The 17298-nt window shown below is 51.7% G+C and overlaps 2 protein-coding genes across 3 annotated transcripts; one reads left to right on the top strand and one right to left on the bottom strand.

Annotated features, from left to right (window-relative positions):
- Positions 1 to 244: 244 nt before the first annotated feature.
- Positions 245 to 6093, top strand: FAM219B (family with sequence similarity 219 member B). 2 transcript variants are annotated; one of them, XM_044232164.1, is made up of 5 exons: positions 245 to 526; positions 737 to 824; positions 1527 to 1604; positions 2017 to 2065; positions 3535 to 6093. In XM_044232164.1, exons 1-5 carry the CDS (start codon positions 313 to 315, stop codon positions 3697 to 3699), a joined length of 594 nt encoding a protein of 197 aa, XP_044088099.1. In that variant the 5' UTR covers positions 245 to 312; the 3' UTR covers positions 3700 to 6093. The 2 variants fall into 2 exon arrangements, with proteins under 2 accessions (XP_044088099.1, XP_044088098.1); XM_044232163.1 differs by having other exon boundaries at positions 3532 to 6093.
- A 1049-nt stretch (positions 6094 to 7142) lies between these two features.
- MPI (mannose phosphate isomerase) lies at positions 7143 to 15268 on the bottom strand. Its single transcript, XM_044232161.1, has 8 exons — positions 15205 to 15268; positions 14588 to 14715; positions 13042 to 13242; positions 12186 to 12327; positions 11662 to 11844; positions 9398 to 9571; positions 8229 to 8431; positions 7143 to 7862 (listed from the first exon to the last, which is right to left on the bottom strand). The coding sequence occupies exons 1-8, from the start codon at positions 15218 to 15220 to the stop codon at positions 7644 to 7646; spliced, it is 1266 nt and encodes a 421-aa protein (XP_044088096.1). The 5' UTR covers positions 15221 to 15268; the 3' UTR covers positions 7143 to 7643.
- Between the last annotated feature and the right edge of the window lie 2030 nt (positions 15269 to 17298).

Below are 17298 nucleotides of genomic sequence, written 5' to 3'. Positions count from 1 at the left end.
GCGCGCAGCCACGGCCCTGCATAAATATCGATATTTTCTTTCCACTGGACACCGAACTGCCTTCGACATGCCCAGATTCCGGCCGACTGCAACTACCGCAGCGTCTCTCAAAAGCCGGAACTGAAAGTGCCCCGCCGCCGGGAGTGCGGAACAATTGTGCCTTCCCCTCTGCAGGCGGGCCCGGAAAGCTTAGGCCGACACGGCCCACGCCTGCACGCCGCCATCTTTATCAGAAAAGACCGCCTCCCTCCCTGCCCACGACTCGTAAGCCAAGAGGCGGGGTTCTGCGTCGCGGCGGGCCGTGGCCAGGGCATGGCGACCGCGGATCCCAGCGGGCCCGGGGTATGGATGTCTACCCCGGGACCGCGCCCCGCCGGGACCCTGGACTGCGCAGCGGGAGCTACGGGGCTGCCTTTCGGGCGAAGCGGCAGTGGAGTCCCCCGACTGGGGGAGCGGCTCCCGGCGGTTGTGGAGAAGAGGGGGCCGTACATGGTGACGCGTGCGCCTTCCATTCAGGCCAAGCTGCGTGAGTGCGGCCCGCTGGGGGGTGTCTCTGCCTGGGCGGGCTACCTGGTTCCCCCGGCAGGCGCTGGAGTCCCGCCGGGGCGACCCCGGAGGGGGAGCTGCAGCCCGGTCCCGTCCCCGAAAATCTCTTGGGAGAAAGCGGGCTCCTGGCATTTTGGGAGACACGGCGGAGTGGGGAAGACCCCCCTGACCCGGGCCCTTTGACTTCCAGAGAAGCATCGGGATCTGGCCAAGGCTGTTCTTCGGAGAAAAGGCATGCTGGGGGCCTCGGCGAACCGCCCCGACTCTTCAGCGAAAAGGTCTCAGCAAGCGCCACCTTCTCTGTGCAAGCAGTTTCCAGAAAAGGCCTTGGTCCTCAGGCTGGGAAACAGTTCTCCCGTTTTAAGACCGAGCTAGTGATTCACCTGACGCCAACCCGTCTTTTTCACTATTTTAAAATGGGAAGAGAAATGACCTTTTTTTTTTCCTTTAAGGATGTAAGGATGTCAAGAAAAGGGCTTTGGAATAACAGTTTTGTTAGTGCATAGGATCATTGTCTGGGAGCAGCACAGTGGCTGGGTTCGCTAGGAGTGAAATTAGAAAGCAGTGTGGGAACAGCCAGTGCTGTATTTCTTTTTCAACAGAATGGTAAAGTCTGAGGGCTGAGCGAGACCTTTTCCAGAGCCTCTTATAGGTAGGTAAGAGCTCAAACTCGAGAAGAGATTTGCCCCCAGGACTTGCAGTTTTTCTGTTCTGTGTTAAACTAAGCTGAAGTGGGGGAGTTTTCCGTGTACTGGGAGGAGTAGGTGTGCTTTTCGTTAGGAGCAGTAGGGGGAGTGGTGTGGGGAAGTGCATATTCCCAGCCGCTGCCGCCGGATACAGGGCAGGCTGCAGTGGCTGTGTGACAGGAAGGCCAGACAGGCGTACTACAGTCAGTCCTTTTTCCATAAGGGCAAGGACTCTGGCTTTCTCTGTGAACTGTTGCTTCATCTATGCTTGGTCTCTTCCCTGTCTACCCTCAGGTCAGTGAAGTTTAACAAGGGCTATACTGCCCTTAGTCAGAATCCAGATGAAAACCTGGTGTCCCTCGACTCTGACAGGTGAGTGGTCTCCTTGAAAATATCCCTTGGGGAGTGACTTGGGTAAAACTGCAGATCTCGCCCAAGACCCTTCATGCATGTTCCAGAGCAGTCTTCTTCAGGGCCTTATCCCTTCCCAGGATAACTGGGTTAGAGGGCTCAGGTGCTCATGCTGCCCTTCGATTTGGAGCACTAACCTTGTGTGGGGGAATCATCCTCCCCTCTTACAGCTTCACTGTTTGTGACAGTGACCCCGTCCCTGCTGGAGCCAATGGAAAGAGCCTGTGGTACTCAGGACGGATTCTGGGCTTGAGTTCTGTGATGGTCTTCGTTTCACAAGTCCTCAGGACCCCCTTGCATGCTCTCCACCTCGCCATTTGCAGCTGAGCTCAACAGGCATCCCCCTGAACTGACTGTTTTCCTCTTCTCCTAGTGATGGGGAGCTGGAATCCAGATATTCCTCCGGGTATTCCTCTGCAGAGGCAAGTCCAGAGCGCCCTTCTGCACGGGGCCAGGCTGCAGGCAGCGTCACCGCCACTGCCAAATGCTTGTCTTGTGCCTGCAGTGTGCACGGCACTGTGCCAGACTTCCGGTCTGTTCTCCAATCTTCTCTTCTGCCTTACTCCCCCAGCAGAGGTATAGGTGTCTGAGGAAAGCTGTTGAAAATCCAAGAGACCATAGATCTTTAGGGCTCAAAGGACCTCACAAGTCTTCTAGCCCAGGCAACCACTTAGAAAAGGAATCCTCGTGAGAAATCCTACCTAAGTGTTTACCAGCCTCTGCTTGCTTGAATGCTTCTTGTAACTGAGTACTTACTCTCTCCAGGAAGCCTTGCTGCCTGCTTTCCCTCCAACACACATACACAAACACACACAAATTCCTTCTTCAGGTAGCTCTTTAAGAATTCTTCCTTATTAATTTGAAGTGTCACCTAGAGGATAGAGTCAGTGGTCCTAAGCCTGCCCTCCAGTATCAACCAGTAATTCCAGTGTCCCTTCCTTTGATTGCCTTTTATCTGTGATCAACATTCCTATCCCTCCCATGGCCGCCATCCACCAAGCTTTTCTTCAGGCCAAACAACTCGTGTTCCTTCAGTTCCCTCAGTGGGAATTCAGACTGAGATACCAGTGGGCTGGTCTTCTGCACACATTTCCAGAGTGACGGTCCCAGAGACATAGGGATGGAAAGATGTGGCATGTGCAGCTGACTGCCTTAGATCAAGGCAGAGTGCTCGAGACATGACTGAACGCCACTGGTGTTTTCCTTGTCCTGGAAACCCTTGGCCACCCCTCGAGTTTTTGCCAAAGAGAATAGAAGCAGTTTGTAAATTTCATCCTCCTCGAATATCTGGGTATCTAAGACTAAACTAAGAAAAGAAAAATTAGCCAAGAGCCAGAGAAAGTCCTACACTATTCCTGATCTCCATTTCCTTCTGCTCAATGGAACTGGTGAAGCAAGGCTGACAGGTTCCACTTTGCAGAGAACAAAGCTTTGCTGGCATAAAGGCTAACGTGTTTAACCAGCAGTGGGGATGAAGCTGCTCACCACCCTTATCCTGTGTAACTCATCTTCTCCCCCATTGTTCTGCTATCACTGTCCCATATTCCTCAGTGTTCACAGGGACCAATCGTTCTGAATGGTCAGGCTGTTGACTTTCAAACATAATCTGGAATCTGATATTTACATCAGATACCTTAGGATTCTTCAGTGAGAACAGCTCCCCTGGGGATTAATGACACGGCAGCCAGGATGGTGCTGGCTCAGGCTGCTTGGGGCCTCTCGGTACTGGGTGGGGACACTTCCCCATGTAGTCCAGCGATGCATGGAGTTGGCCTGAGGGTGGAGCATGGACAGGAAGCTCTGGTAAGGGCATGTAGGTCTGCCTTTCAGGCAGCAGTCATTTCTGCTTTGCCATGTGGCTTATAGTTCTCTCCTCTTCTGTTCTTAGCAGGTGAACCAGGATGTGAGCCGGCAGCTGCTCCAGGATGGGTATCACCTTGATGAGATTCCAGATGATGAAGACTTGGACCTCATTCCTCCCAAGCCTATGGCCTCTTCAACGTGCTCCTGCTGCTGGTGCTGTCCTGGGGACTCTCCTTCCTGTACTCTCCAGTAGACATAACCCCCTAAGACGGACCCTGCTCACCGTGCCCTGCAGAGCCCTGTGGGCCCTTCTTAGGTCACGGAGTGCAGTGGGGACTGCGGTCATCCCCAGAAACAACTGGAGGCACTGATGCTCTTAGAAGGTCAATGACCTGCAGCTAACGCCTTTCATGGTGCTTCTAAGGCCAGAGGCCCCCATCTGGACCATAGGGTGATAGGTGGAATTCTGCAGTTTTCCTCTGCTGTTAGAGTTTGGAAAAACCACTTTAATAAGGGCAGGAATAGAGGAATTCTGATTCTTGTGGTGACAAAGTTGGCTAAGGAAATCTTTCAGACATCTTGACTGGTATTTGTCCTGCTCTGTGGAGAGAGACCGAGAGCTTTTGTGCCCTGGCTATGTTGGATGGTGATGTATGGAAGCAGAAAATAGCACTTTATGGCTTGCAGCTGGGAGCCTTTGAAAAAAATAGCTGAACTATTTGGGACCAGTTTAAGAAATTCCACAATGCTCTGTCTTCCTGGCTCCATGATGAGACCCTCAAGAAAGCATAAAGCAAGGCCCTTTGGCCTTCTTCCCCTTGCACCTGTTTGGCTTTGGCAGGGAACACAGCACGCTGCTTGATGGCACAGCAGGATCAAGGCTTCCAGAATCCCTGGACCTGGACGATCCCCAGCTGGTTTAAACTGTCTGGGTGGGTTTAGTGACTGTGGTCAGCCCACCCCTAGTTGGAGAAAAATTGCTCCGCTATGTACATATTTATTTGTCTTTCCCCGGTCGCCATTCTTCGCCTTGGTCTTAGTTAGTTCAACATCCAGTCTTTTGAGTGTCACAGTTGGGTAAAAGGACTGGAGCTCGCTGGGAAGCCTGCAGGTGTGGGGGACCAGCAGAGGGAGTGGCAGGGATCTGTCAGGTGCCTTCCTATTTAGCTTCTGAAACTTGAGAAGAGCAATGGGTGAGAAGTGTACTGGCCTGGCTGGCTGGGGCTTTGAGGTGGGCAGAGGCTCACAGGATGTTGGGGAGGGATGCATGCTGGCTCCCAGGGCCCCTGCTTGAGGAGATCATCGGCCATTGCAGAGGGCTTCCCCTCACTCCAGCATGGGCCTCCCCTTAGATACAGAGGGTTGGGCTTTACAGTAAACCTCTGGGGCACCCCAGCCTCAGCCCTGTGTGAGCACAGCTGAACAGGCATAATCTCCCCCAGTGATCACACCCCCATCCCAGATGGTATCTCTTGCTCTACCAGTCCTCTCTAGACTTGTTTTCAGTGGTTCTTTTTTGGGGGTGGAGGAGGCACAGCTCATCTAGAGCTGTGGTGAGAACTGAAGGAGAGTGGACACAGCTCCCAGCCTAAGGGGCGTGGTAGTCAGGATTGGGGTGTGGGTGCCATACAGGAAGTGCCTGATCTGGTGATTTATTCAATGTCCTGCAGCATCTAGAGAAATGAGGGCTGACACGGACTCTTGTTCTACCACCATGAGGTGATTGGAAGGCTGAGGTCATATGATGAGGGTAACCTGTCAGTGCTTGATTGGCCTCTATCTTGGTGCTTCTGTCAAATCATAGAAAGTTGAGAAGAATACATGGTACAGAGGGCTATGGTTAGCATTTGCTCATCTAGTAGCATCACAGCAGGTGGGAGATGGGATGGAGGCCACTTCAGGCACTTTGGGGTCTGGGGAATTGGGGATGCAGACGGTTTCAGGACTGGGACTCTACAGTGCCACACAGGTGCCTCATGTGCTGAGCCCTGGGCCTCATGCCTGCAGGCATCTGAAGATGGGAGGAGCCAAGGGCAGCTCCACAGAGACTGTCTTCAGGCTGTCATGGTTTCTTTGGAGGTGCCAGAGTGCACATGAAGAGAGGGCACAGATGCAGGGCGGTATGGAGAGATGGTGATGGTGGCAGGAAGCCCAGTGGGGCCACGTTTGTGTGGGGAAGTTGGTTAGAACAGAATTAGTTAGCAGCAGCTGTGGGTGAGGGTGGCAGCAGGACCCTAAAACCAAGGCCCTCCAGATGGTTATTACTTTAAGTCAACATGGATGTATTTGAATCTGTTCCTGGATGATATTCCAGAACTGGTTGACTCCATGTGGAAGACATTATCTTTGTGGGGAAAGTTGCAGAACAGGGCCGCTAGGCAGGGTAGAAATGGTCTGTTGTTTGGGGCCAGAGGTCCCAGGCTAAAATGTCACCTGTAAAGGCACCAAGGTGACTACAGCCATACTGCCTTAATTCAGAGAGCTGAGTAATCTGCAGGTGACAGTGTCCTGGGGGGAGAGGGGTGTACTCGCAGTTAACCTCACAGAGGAATATGTGTATGGTGTTTACAGAGTACTCTACGAACTCTTGGCTTAGGCTTCTACAGCTCTGGAAGTTTTTAAGAATAAATACAATCATGCTAGTTGAGCTGTGTCTGTGTTCCATAGGATTTTAAAGCAAGGCCTAGACTACAGCCCTCTGAATTGTGAAATGACTCTCACAGCCCCAGTTGTGGCCATTCCTCCTAGGACCACCCTCTCCCTGCTGTTCCTGATGGGCACCATTGTCAGACCGGCACCATTGGAGGGAGCAGGACCTTGCACAGCACTTCTCTCCAGATGGTGTTCCTTTTGACAGACCCTTTTGTGAGGTCATTTTTTGTTTTTAGCTGAAGAAAATCTAGAGGCCAGAAAAAAACCCAAAACAAATTGGCCAGAACTTTTCTGAATGTACTTGCCTAGATTTCCCTTGTGCAGGGGGTCTAGTATGGACAACCACCCATAAGGATCCTTTTGTGCCAGTTGGAACCCTTACGCTGCAGGAAGGCCTGAACAGCCTGGGGGTCTGCTTAGTCTGAGGTGACAGGACCTCAGACAGCTGCGCCACCTCCTGCAGAGGCGTATCCACATCTAGAGGGTAAGCACGGGGAGATGATGTTCTGTACACTTCCCGCCAGGTTAGAAAAACTAGCTAGGTTTCTCTTCACAACACAAAGGGGATCACCTTGTCCCTGAATCCCCAGTGTATAGCAACTGAGCATGTTCTAGAGAAGTGACTGATAAACTTTTCTCTGTGGAGGGCCAGTCACTACTTTGGCTGTGCAGGCATACAGTCTGTGCGTGTTCCATTTTGCTACTGTAGCCTGAAAGCCCTGGGCCAAACCTAAGGGACAGGTGTGGTCTGATCCAGCCTGCTGGCCTTGGTGGGCTGATCCCTTCCCTGAGGCCAAGCGAAAACAAGGAATCTTGCACTACCTGTCTTTAGATTCACCTTCCGTGTCTGCAGGACCTGAGGTCATCTGCAAGCTTTGCCACTAAGGCTGAAGCGGACTGCCCCTCCCATATGTTCCTATTAAAGGGCTCCATACACACTCACCTTGGGAGCTGTTGGAAGCAGGAATTAAAGCAAAAACTGGACGTCCAATCCAGGAAAGGCTCAATCAGCCCACTTCAAGGACTGGAACGCTGAAGGCTGACTGCTCTTACAGCCTCAACACAAGTGATCCTTTAATTGCTTTGACAGAGCCAGAGGGTGACAATGAATAGTATTAGTCCACAGGCCTACTCTTTCCTCTCCTTTGCAGCTGAGGAAATGGGCAGTCCCAGGGCCAGAACCCTGTTCTTGGAAATTAACTACCTACCCTCTTGCTGTGAGTGATGCTGAACAAATTAGATTTTTACCAGCTGCCTAATGCTGTGAACAGAGCTGCCACCTCCTACTTTGAGGAGAGCCTGACTCGGGTACTGTGAGAATACAAGCGGAGTTTCAGGTCATAGTCCTCACCAGGGCCCTCCTCCCAGTAAAAGAATGGTTTGTCCAAGGCTTGCTCTGGAGTTTCTACTTTCAAGCTCACTACTCTACCCCCGCTCTTCCAGGGCATACCCAAGTCCAGGGCAGGGACGGGGTTGGAGCTGGGCCTGAGGAGAGGCTGGCCAGGACTTAGGGTAACTGTCGGAGAGCCAGGAAGGCTGTGGCCTCTACAGCAGGCAGCAGGCACGGAACATCAGTAGGTCATCGGGCACAGTGAGCTTCAGTGAGACGCTCTCATTGGCCCCAACGAAAAGCACCCCACCGCGCTGCAAAGGGATTGGCGTCTGGGCTGTAGGACTGCTGGCTGTCACTCTCCCCTGGACCACCAGTAGGATGCTGGCAGAGTCCACTGCCAAGACTTTGTATTCAGTGATGGAGCTGGGGACCTGGGCAGGAAGAAACAACGGGATGGTGCAGCTCGTTTTCTGTGCCTGTCAGCTTGCAGGGGGAGGCCCAGGACAATCTCAGGGGCAGCGAGAGGGAGAGCATGGCCACCACCTCCCCCACTGTTCAGGCTCTTGTCAGCATGGAGGCCCATGTCTGGTCCCTGGTACAAGGAGGACTGGGCGGGCCCTGTGGCTGTGGCTGTCATGTGTTGCCCGCACCCCCCCCCCCCCGCCGACACCCAACATCCAAGTGTGCTTAAAAGAAAGGGAACACTGCTGCAGGTGTACTCCGCACTGTGGACCTTGCCAGGCTTTTTCATGCCATACGAAAGATACTCCCCATAGCCACCACCACCCTCCACTCACCTCAATTTTCATGACAGCGAAGTCTGGCACAGGGGGGTTGTAGATAGAGAGGTAGGGGTCTTCCTGACTCCGAGTTGGAAGAAAGAGCCTGTCCTTGCTGGGGATATAGCTGAGCATCTCACATAGGGTTGGCACATCAATGAACTTGGGTGTCAGGCCAGCACGAACTGTGTTGTCTGAACACGCCATGCACTCCACACAGTCTGGGGACAGATAGTTGTCATGTGATAACCTGATGAAGGATGTCTTGGAGTTTGGCTCACCAGGGCTGGGCCTCCCAACCTGAGGGCCATGAATCCCCTGCAGAGTTAGGCAAAAATGTGTGAACTGCACCAACAGGAGAATGGGCTAAGACACCGAGAACAGGTGGTAGGTCACGTCATGTTAGTCCCTGGGGGAGCCCCAGCCTTCCCCAGACTATTCTACCACAGAATCCTATCCGTGAGTAGATAAATAGCCAATAGTCAAAATGTGACACCTTTCTGTGGAAATATATTTTCTCACAAAAATTTCTGGATAGATAGGACAGAGAGGCAAAGGTGATGCAGGGGAAAGAACAACAGCCTTGATCCAATGTAGCCTGGGTTCAGATTGTTCCCACACATGCAGACGGGGTAGCAGGAGAGTATTGTGACCTCACAGGTCCGTGTGAAGACTCAAGCAGTGTCCAGCACTAAGCTGGCATTCTTTATCCCTACTGGCCACTACCCAGCCCATCCCAGGAAGCCTAGGTCAGACCTGGTGGGACCTTAAAGGTCTCTCTTTGACCTCCCCCTCCCCCTTTTATCTAAATGAGGAAGCAAGGCTTGGTAATAGGGCTCGCTGCTAAAACATGGCTCACCTTGGGGCACCTGGCTACCTCAGTCAGTGGAGCATGCGGCTCTTGTTGATCTTCAGGTTGTGAATGCAAGCCCCACGCTGGGTACAGAGATTACTTAAAAATGAAATCTTAGGGGCACCTGGGTGGCTCAGTGGGTTAAAGCCCCTGTCTTCAGCCCAGGTCATGATCCCAGAGTCCTGGGATCAGGTCCTGCATCAGGCTCTCTGCTCAGCAGGGAGCCTGCTCCACTCCCCGCAACTCCCCATCCCCCCACTCCCACCTGCCTCTCTGCCTACTTGTGATCTGTCAAATAAATAAAATGTTTTAAAAAAAACCAAGTGTGGCTCACCTCCTTTCAGGTAGGCATGGGGCACATTAGCCTCCAGAAACATGGCCTCTCCCGGCTTCAGGGTAAGCAGGTTCAGGAAGTAGATGGCAAAGCATCCAATATCACCAGGATACTGCTGGTGCAGCTGCAGTAAGAGCTCCCCATAGATGTCTTCCATATTGTTTCCAGCAGCCACTGACGGTCACAGAGCACCCCAAGGCCACTTAGGAACTCTCAGTGGTGTTCACAGCCCCCCCCTGGCCATAAAGTCCTGGGGAAGTCCCTGCCCAAGGAAATCCAGAAACAGGTGGGTGTGTTCTCCCAGCCACATCCCCACCCTTTGGGGGCCCGCCTTCCTTGATCTTCCAGCCCCTACAGATGCCATTTCCCCATTCGGACTGCCTATATGCCCAGCATTATTCTGGCCACTGAAAGGGCTAAAGTTTGGGGCCAGATAATCCTTTGTTGTGGAGAGGGTACCTGGGTGGCTCAGTGGGTTAAGCCTCTGCCTTTGGCTCAGGTCATGATCTCAGGGTTCTGGGATCGAGCCTCAAACTGGGCTCTCTGCTCAGCGGGGAGCCTGCTTCTGCCTGTCTGCCTACTTGTTGTGCTCTCTATCTGTCAAATAAACAAATAACATCTTTAAAAAAAAAAAATCCTTTGTTATGGGGGCTGTCCTGTGCTTTGTAGGATGTTTCAGAGCATCTTTGGCCTCTACCCACAATATGTCTCTAGACAAGTGCCAGTGTCCCCTGATTGAGAACCACTGCTATAGAGCTTGATCTATTAGGGATAACCCAAGAGTTTCATATGGGGTGAACAACTGTCCCAGACAGACCAGGCCCTTCCCTTTTTTAGCCCAGAAAGCATTGTGTCTCAGAAAATCACTAAGTCCTGGGGAGGGTATGTGCTATAGTGAGTGCTGTGAAGTGTGTAAACCTGGTGATTCACAGATCTGTACCCCTGGGGATAAAAACATATTATATGTTTATTAAAAATAATTTTAAAATAAATTAAAAAGAAAAAAAGAAAATCACTAAGTCCCAGGCAAACCAAGATGGTTGGTCACCCCAGAGAGCAAGAGGCAGAATATGCCCAGGACCAAAAATGTGTCCTCAGCCTGGGCTAGAGTAGTGGGGGAAGGCTTTGGAAATGAGGGGAGGGCAGGGAGGTGAGCTGAAACTTCTTGAGTGTGCAGAGAAGTGGGGAGGGCATGAGTAAATGAAAGCTGAATGTGTCAGTGCCAAAATGAAGAAACCAGCTGGTCTGGATTGGAGGGTGGTTCTGAGTCTTCACAGTAAGACGTGAATACCACCTCTGTGCTAAGTACTGGAAACACACGAAGGCCAAAGAGCCAAGTCCCTAGCCTGGAGAAAACCCCAGCTGTCACAAGTGTGTCTGTAATGATACAGACTCACAGATGCTAGAAACAAGGGGTTCTGGGAGCTCCCAGCAAGAGTAATCTGTTCTGTCGAGAGTGCAAGAAGCCCCAAAGGGGAGGCATGGAAACAGAAACAACACCAAATACTAAACAAAACAAACAAACAAACAAAAGAAAACAAAAGATATGCTTGGATAAAATAATTCTCTATGGCTCAGAGGTAGCAGGCGAAATGTGTAGAGAGAGAACCAGAAGAGCTCCGGGGACTCCTAGAGAAGGGGACAGGGCCTCATCACGTATGCCCCATAAGCTCGCAGCCAGAGTCCTTCCTACCTTGGTTTATACTGCTTGCGTTGATTTCCCATGCAAATGTGACAACCACACCCATCACAGTCATTTCCTGAACTCTCCTTAGTTAGCACAAGGTTGGGCACAGAGCAGGTATTTAAGGAAATGTGTGTATGTATGTATGTATGTGTATATATATATACACACACACACACACACAAAGGAAAGATCTACTGATCGAAAGTTCTGGGCTTCAGGCCTTCCAAGAAAAGGAGATGAGGATTCCCTTGTCCCCTTCCTGCTCTCTAGCCCAAATTACAAACCCAACCACGGGGAGCAACTGTAGGCCCCAGGTACATCTCAGAATGCCTAGGTGGTAATACCTCCTAACAGTCGTCCAGGCCCGTCTGTCTCCAGCCCTCTAGAGCCAGTTAGGAAGCAGCACTCAGCCGAGGGCCCTGCTCCACAATGACGGAAAGAAATGCCCATTGCTAACAGCCCATCTAAGTCATCTAAGGCCCATTTTGGTGTTCAACTTGAGCCAAAGCTCCACGGACAAGTGTCTGTGCGGGGGCCAGGCAGGACAGGGCACTGCACCCAGGACCACCACACCCACCTTGCTGGGAGATCCGCTTCACCAACAGGTTGAGCTGCTCCACTACCACCTTCTTCTCACTCTTCATCAGGTGGGAGAAACAGCTCTGCAGAGCTGAGGATGCCGACTGGGAGTCACTGTTTGAGCTCTGCTTCAGCTGTGCCGCTGCGTTATCTCCAATCAGAAACTGGAACTCAGGCACCTCTGCAGGAAGGCCAGGCCAGGGCCCATGTCAGGATCAACAAGATGGAACCCGAAGAAGCAGGAAGTCTGAGGAGGCCTCCCCATCCCATCCCTCACCAAGGAGCCACACAATGCTAAGCAAACTCGGAGGTGAAAACCGACTGCTCAGCACCAGCCTCAGCAAGCACACCTGAGCCTGGTCTCACAGACCCACCCCATGGCTTCAAGAATTCATCGGGCCAACCAGCCCCTCACTTCCTGTGACACTTAGCCTCTGTTCTCTGCCACTGTTCCAGCTCTGCCTGGGGTTGCCCATGCATCGTAGGCCAGTATGCATGTTCTAGCATTTTGCCCAACCTTACTTGTCAGAAACGTCACAATTTCCTCAATGGGCCGGAAGCCACACAAACCCTGGAAGGAGGTGAGGGCAATGGCCATCTCTGGCTTATGGTTGGCATCAGGGTAGTGCTGTGGAGCCTGCAGATGCAGTTTCTCTGCCAGCTCCTGTGGGGTGGCCAGGGGAAGAGGAGGATGGTCAAGGTGCAGTCATCTCCTAGCAGGACACTAGTCCCACCCGACCCTTGCTCTCTACCCTCCCCAGTCACCAGACAGCAGTTGTCTTCATACTTTCAGCAATGAGCCCAGTCAGGGTATAATGTAGAAACTCAGGGTTCACTCAAACCAGGGCAGGAACACAGGCCAAATCTGGGGGAGACTTTAAGAGGCCTGGACTGGAAATAAGGAAGCCCAAACACCAAGCCAAGCTCGGACATGAACAAGCAGTGTGACTCTGGCTATATCCCTGTCTTCCTGGGTCTTACTCTGCCTTCTAGAAATGAGAAGTTTGGACAGATAAGTGCCTAGGAGCTGAGGCAGCAGCTAGGATTGCCTTCCCTGCTCTGGAAGGTGAACTCTCCTAGAGAGCCAGCGGGGAAAACAGCAGATATGAATAGTCCTGGGTTGCATGAGGGGAACCCGGAGAAGGGCATGGAGCAGCTCTTTGACACGGGCTGGTCAGCTGTCCACTCAGACTTAGCTGCCAACCTGTGTCACCAGCATCCAGCCTTCCAGAGCTAAATTGGGAGTCGTTAGGCCTGGATTTAGCTTTGGGCTGAAGTGCAGTGTGGGTGGAGTAAAACGCAGCAGTAAAAGTAGGGGGAGGGCCTTGACATGAGTTCTGCTGTACCCTGACCTCTGCACCCCACTCTGGTCCTATACCTTGTTAGGGTGTGCCTGGATGGACAGCGCTGTTTCAACCGAGAGTACTTTGAAGAGGAAGGGGAGCTTGCCATTAAAAGTCTCCTTGACCTTTGAGCCCAAGCAGTCCTGGTTCTCAGAGATCCACTGGCCTAGGGTCTTCTGTGAGATGCGATTGTCGAGGATCTTGGCATCTCCCCGGGGGTGGGACCCCATCCACAACTGGAAAAACAGGAAACTTGAGAGGGAAAGAGGAAGAACCTGGCACCACCAAACTGAATCCTGAATGGAGCCTCCCAGGCCTGGGTATAAATGCACATGCCATCACAGGCATATAGGAAAGCAGCAGACCCCACGACACCAGTAGTGCAGAGACCCAGTTCAGGCTCTGCCTGCAACCAGATGTGGAGGCCTGGGCTAGTTAGTTCTAGTCAGTCGGTCTCAATGTTCTCATCTGTCCAATGAGAATGATACCTGCACTATCAAGGTCACTAAAAAGCTCTCTCAGGGCGCCTGGGTGGCTCAGTGGGTTGAGCCGCTGCCTTCGGCTCAGGTCATGATCTCAGGGTCCTGGGATCGAGTCCCGCATCGGGCTCTCTGCTCAGCGGGGAGCCTGCTTCCTCCTCTCTCTCTCTGCCTGCCTCTCTGCCTACTTGTAATCTCTCTCTGTCAAATAAATAAATAAAATCTTTAAAAAAATAAAAAAAATAAAAAGCTCTCTCAGATGGCTCTGGGAAGTGTCAACATTCACTTATTCCAATCTCAAAAGTGGAGGCCTTACTATGCTTTGGCTTTATCTCACCTAAATGAGCAAGAAAAATACATATATTGGGCTATTAAATTGTAAAAGCTAGTCAAAGTAAAACTTTTAATTGTCCAAGAGGGTTAAATTAAAATTCAGTAAATGCTGAGAGTTCTTAGGGTGGGGGGCGGGGAGAGGGTACCAGAAATCTCAGCCTATGATGACAAAACCTCTCTTCTTTTGGTGCTGCCATCTGGATTCATCACTTTCTGGGATCTGAAGAGCCAAGAATAGCCTCCTCCCTCTTTGCTGCTTCCCTCTCACAGCTGATCCACATGACTTACCCCAGGCCCTCTGTATGGAGAAATCCCTTGGTCTCACCTGCTGTTAAAGTGAAATACAGGGGCTCCTGAAATACAGCAGGCTCACCTGCTGTTAAAGTGAAATACAGGGGCTCTGTCATTGCCTGGGATGGAATCCTGCCTTGGGCTCCCTACTCAGCAAGAAGCCAGGCTTCTCTCCCTCTGCCCCTCCCAACCCCTGCTCTCTCACACTCTGCGCTCTCTAATAAATAAATAAATAAAATTTTTTTAAAGATTTTATTTATTTATTTGACAGAGAGAGATTACAAGTAGGCAGAGAGGCAGGTAGAGAGAGAAGGAGGAGGAAGCAGGCTCCCTGCTGAGCAGACAGCCCGATGCGGGACTCGATCCCAGGACCCCGAGATCATGACCTGAGCCGAAGGCAGCGGCTTAACACACTGAGCCACCCAGGCGCCCCAAAATTTTAAAAAATATATAAGGTGAAATACAACCCGGGTCTCACCTCCGCATATGGCTTGTCCTCTGAGATCTGGGCCTGTGGGTCACTGCTGGCCAGCAGCCGAGCCACTTCACTGCTGGAACCCATCTTCCCCCAGGCATAGTGCTGCACCGTACAGGAAAGTGGGAATACTGGGGACAGGGGAGCAGAAACAGTGGGTCAGCTTCCACTCCACTCCTGAGGCCTGACCCTACGGTCTTGGGAAAACTAGACACGGGCTGAGGGTTCTGTCTGGGGGACAAAGTCAAATAAGGGGTCTGTAGGTTCTTGGGACCCTTCTCCGCAGGCGAGATGTTCCCATCTGTAAAGCGGACAGTAAGGCTTCTCCGCAGACGTGAGGAAGACAGTTGCGTGGAGGGACGGGGAGGGAGCGGGAGGAACCTATTACAGGACACGCCGTCTAGAAGTGACCCACGCGCGGCTCCTCCCCTCAAGACCCTCCTGCGAGCTCTGAAATAATGACTCAATCCCTATCGCAGGTGCCCCCTCCTCTGTCCAAAGCCCATCCGTCTTTCCGCAGAGTCACAAGCCTGGGTCCCACCTGGCATATCAGGTTGGGAAAGATCCCCGCGACGCAACCCACCCCCACGTTCCCGTCAGCACCCCAGTCCGCAGCCCACCTTTCTGAACAGCCATCCTCGGGGTACCGGCCCAGGCTTCTGGCACGTATGCCCTTCCCGTCAGCACCCGCGGCCCTACTGCTCCCAGAGCTTCATGGGAAATGTAGTTCCTCGAGAGTCTTCTTGGAGGCTAGTGAGCCTTGCGAGAACACTCCCCGCACTCCGAACACCTTTCCCGGCTCCAGTTGTCACGAGGAAGGAGCCTCCAGCAGCCCAGAGACTTCCCGCCCGCAGTCCTGGGTCTCAGTATTCGTTCGTTCCTTCACCGGACACAAATTTACTGAGCACTGGCAAAATGCCGTGGGCTGGCGATACATTCGAGAACAAGACAAAGATCCCTTTGCCTTTACAGAGCTTACATTCTGGTGAAGGGAAAACGGGCAAATAAATAAGTATAATAAATAAGTAAATCATTTAGTATGTTGAAAGATAAATGCCACAGAAAGTAAGGGGGGGTGGGAGTGGGAAGCTGTTTGCAGAATTTTAAATGTCTTGGTCTCACTGAGGAGGAAAGGCTTGAGCACAGACTTAGAGGTGAGGAGGAATGTTCTGGGAGAAGAAATAGCTTGAGCAAAGACTCCACGATGGGAACTTGGGCACCTGGGAATGTGCCTGTCCTATTCTGGAGTAAAGAGCAGAGAGGCCAATGTGTGTGTGGAGCAGGGTGAGCATGTGCGTGGGTGCAGGGTACACGTGGGGTGGTCAGAGAAGAAAGGCAGTGGGCAGAACTTCGCAGACTATTGTGAGAACGTCAGGTTTTACTGAGTAGTTCAGTCAGTAGCAAAGCATTGCTGTGATCTAAGTAGGGACTCACTGATGCTTTTTTTTTTTTTTCACTGATGCTTGATGATGGTAAATGTCACATGCAAGGCCCTTAACCACCTCAGTGTCAGTTTCTTCCTCTATAAAATGGAGATAACAATATCAGCCTGACAGGTGTGTGGGAGAGTGAGATGAGATGGTGTGAGGTGCAGGAAGGCAGTCAGTGCTTGGTGCTCCTCTGATCCTCCCTGGCCTAAGTACTGCAGACGCAAAACCCCAGTTGCTCCTCCAGGCTGAGCTGCTCACGAGTCACACACACACAAGCCAGGGAGAATCACCTGGAGCTCTGCACGCTGAAGGTTGGGCTGGGCCTTGTTTGGGGAGTAATGTTGCTAAATCCTCTGGAAATAGGCCCTGACAGCTGGACCTCAGTCAGCAGCCCAGGAGGAGGGCAGCCAGTTGAGACAACTGGAATAAGGGACTACAGAGCTGATTGTGCTTCCCTCTGCCCCTTCCCCAATTTGCACAATCTCTACCTCACATGCCCCAGCGGAAAGGAGTGCTGTTTTCTCTGTAATGTTCTGCCTGGCTGTGGACATCCCCCTCCTCTAGGGTCCCCTGGCTCAGATAAATCAGCCTGCACTTCACAGGAAGCTTCAGCATACACTAAGGAATAATAAAATGGAAAATACGAGAATCCTACAAATAGCACATCTCACATACCTCCTACCTTTGAATACCTCTCCTTCTCCTCATCCCCACTCCCCCAGCCATATGAGCCTTCTGGGAGAAGTTGGAATTTAGACAGGAAAGAGGAAAGTAAGAAAAGTGGGTGAGGTAAACAGTAAATATTTACTTATTACCTATCATGTTCTTGGTACTATGTTAGTGCCAGAAATGTAACAGTGAGCAAAATAGACCCTACTCCTGCCCTCGTGGAGTTTACAGTCTAGTGGGAGAGATAGACATAAACAGGTAACCACTAATACGAGTATATACTTACAATTTGCAATACCTCTTATGAAGCAAAACTACAAGGTAATATAAGCATTTGTTGTGGTGGGCGGAAGTGATCTAACCTATAGAGTGGAGAGGCCACTCCTGAAGATGGGGCATCTGAGCTTGGATAAAAGGATAAGTAGGGGTTAACTAGGGTTGATGAGGGCATGGGCTAAAAGCATAGCAGGAAGAGGGAACTTTATGGGCAAAGGTTCCCAGGTAGGAGGGAACAAGGGAAGTTTGAGGAACTGAAAAGCCACTAGCAGGGCTGGATAGGTGCGGGTCCTACAGGGCCATACAAGAATTGGGGCCTTTAAGGAAAATAATTGAAGG

Source organism: Neovison vison, chromosome 13 (assembly GCF_020171115.1).
Source record: "Neovison vison isolate M4711 chromosome 13, ASM_NN_V1, whole genome shotgun sequence".
Lineage (NCBI taxonomy): Eukaryota > Metazoa > Chordata > Mammalia > Carnivora > Mustelidae > Neogale > Neogale vison.
The sequence above is the reverse complement of the archived record's forward strand: the minus strand, read 5'-3'. Positions and strand labels throughout refer to the sequence as shown.

Excerpts from the sequence above, each read along its gene's own strand:
- FAM219B (XM_044232163.1), top strand. The coding sequence starts at position 313 with ATGGCGACCGCGGATCCCAGCGGGCCCGGGGTATGGATGTCTACCCCG. Across the intron at positions 825-1,526 it reads CCCGACTCTTCAGCGAAAAG|GTCAGTGAAGTTTAACAAGG; the intron begins GTCTCAGCAAGC and ends GTCTACCCTCAG. Across the intron at positions 2,066-3,531 it reads CCGGGTATTCCTCTGCAGAG|CAGGTGAACCAGGATGTGAG; the intron begins GCAAGTCCAGAG and ends TTCTGTTCTTAG.
- MPI (XM_044232161.1), bottom strand. Across the intron at positions 12,328-13,041 it reads TCCAGGCACACCCTAACAAG|GAGCTGGCAGAGAAACTGCA; the intron begins GTATAGGACCAG and ends GCCACCCCACAG. Across the intron at positions 11,845-12,185 it reads AATTGTGACGTTTCTGACAA|AGGTGCCTGAGTTCCAGTTT; the intron begins GTAAGGTTGGGC and ends GCCTTCCTGCAG.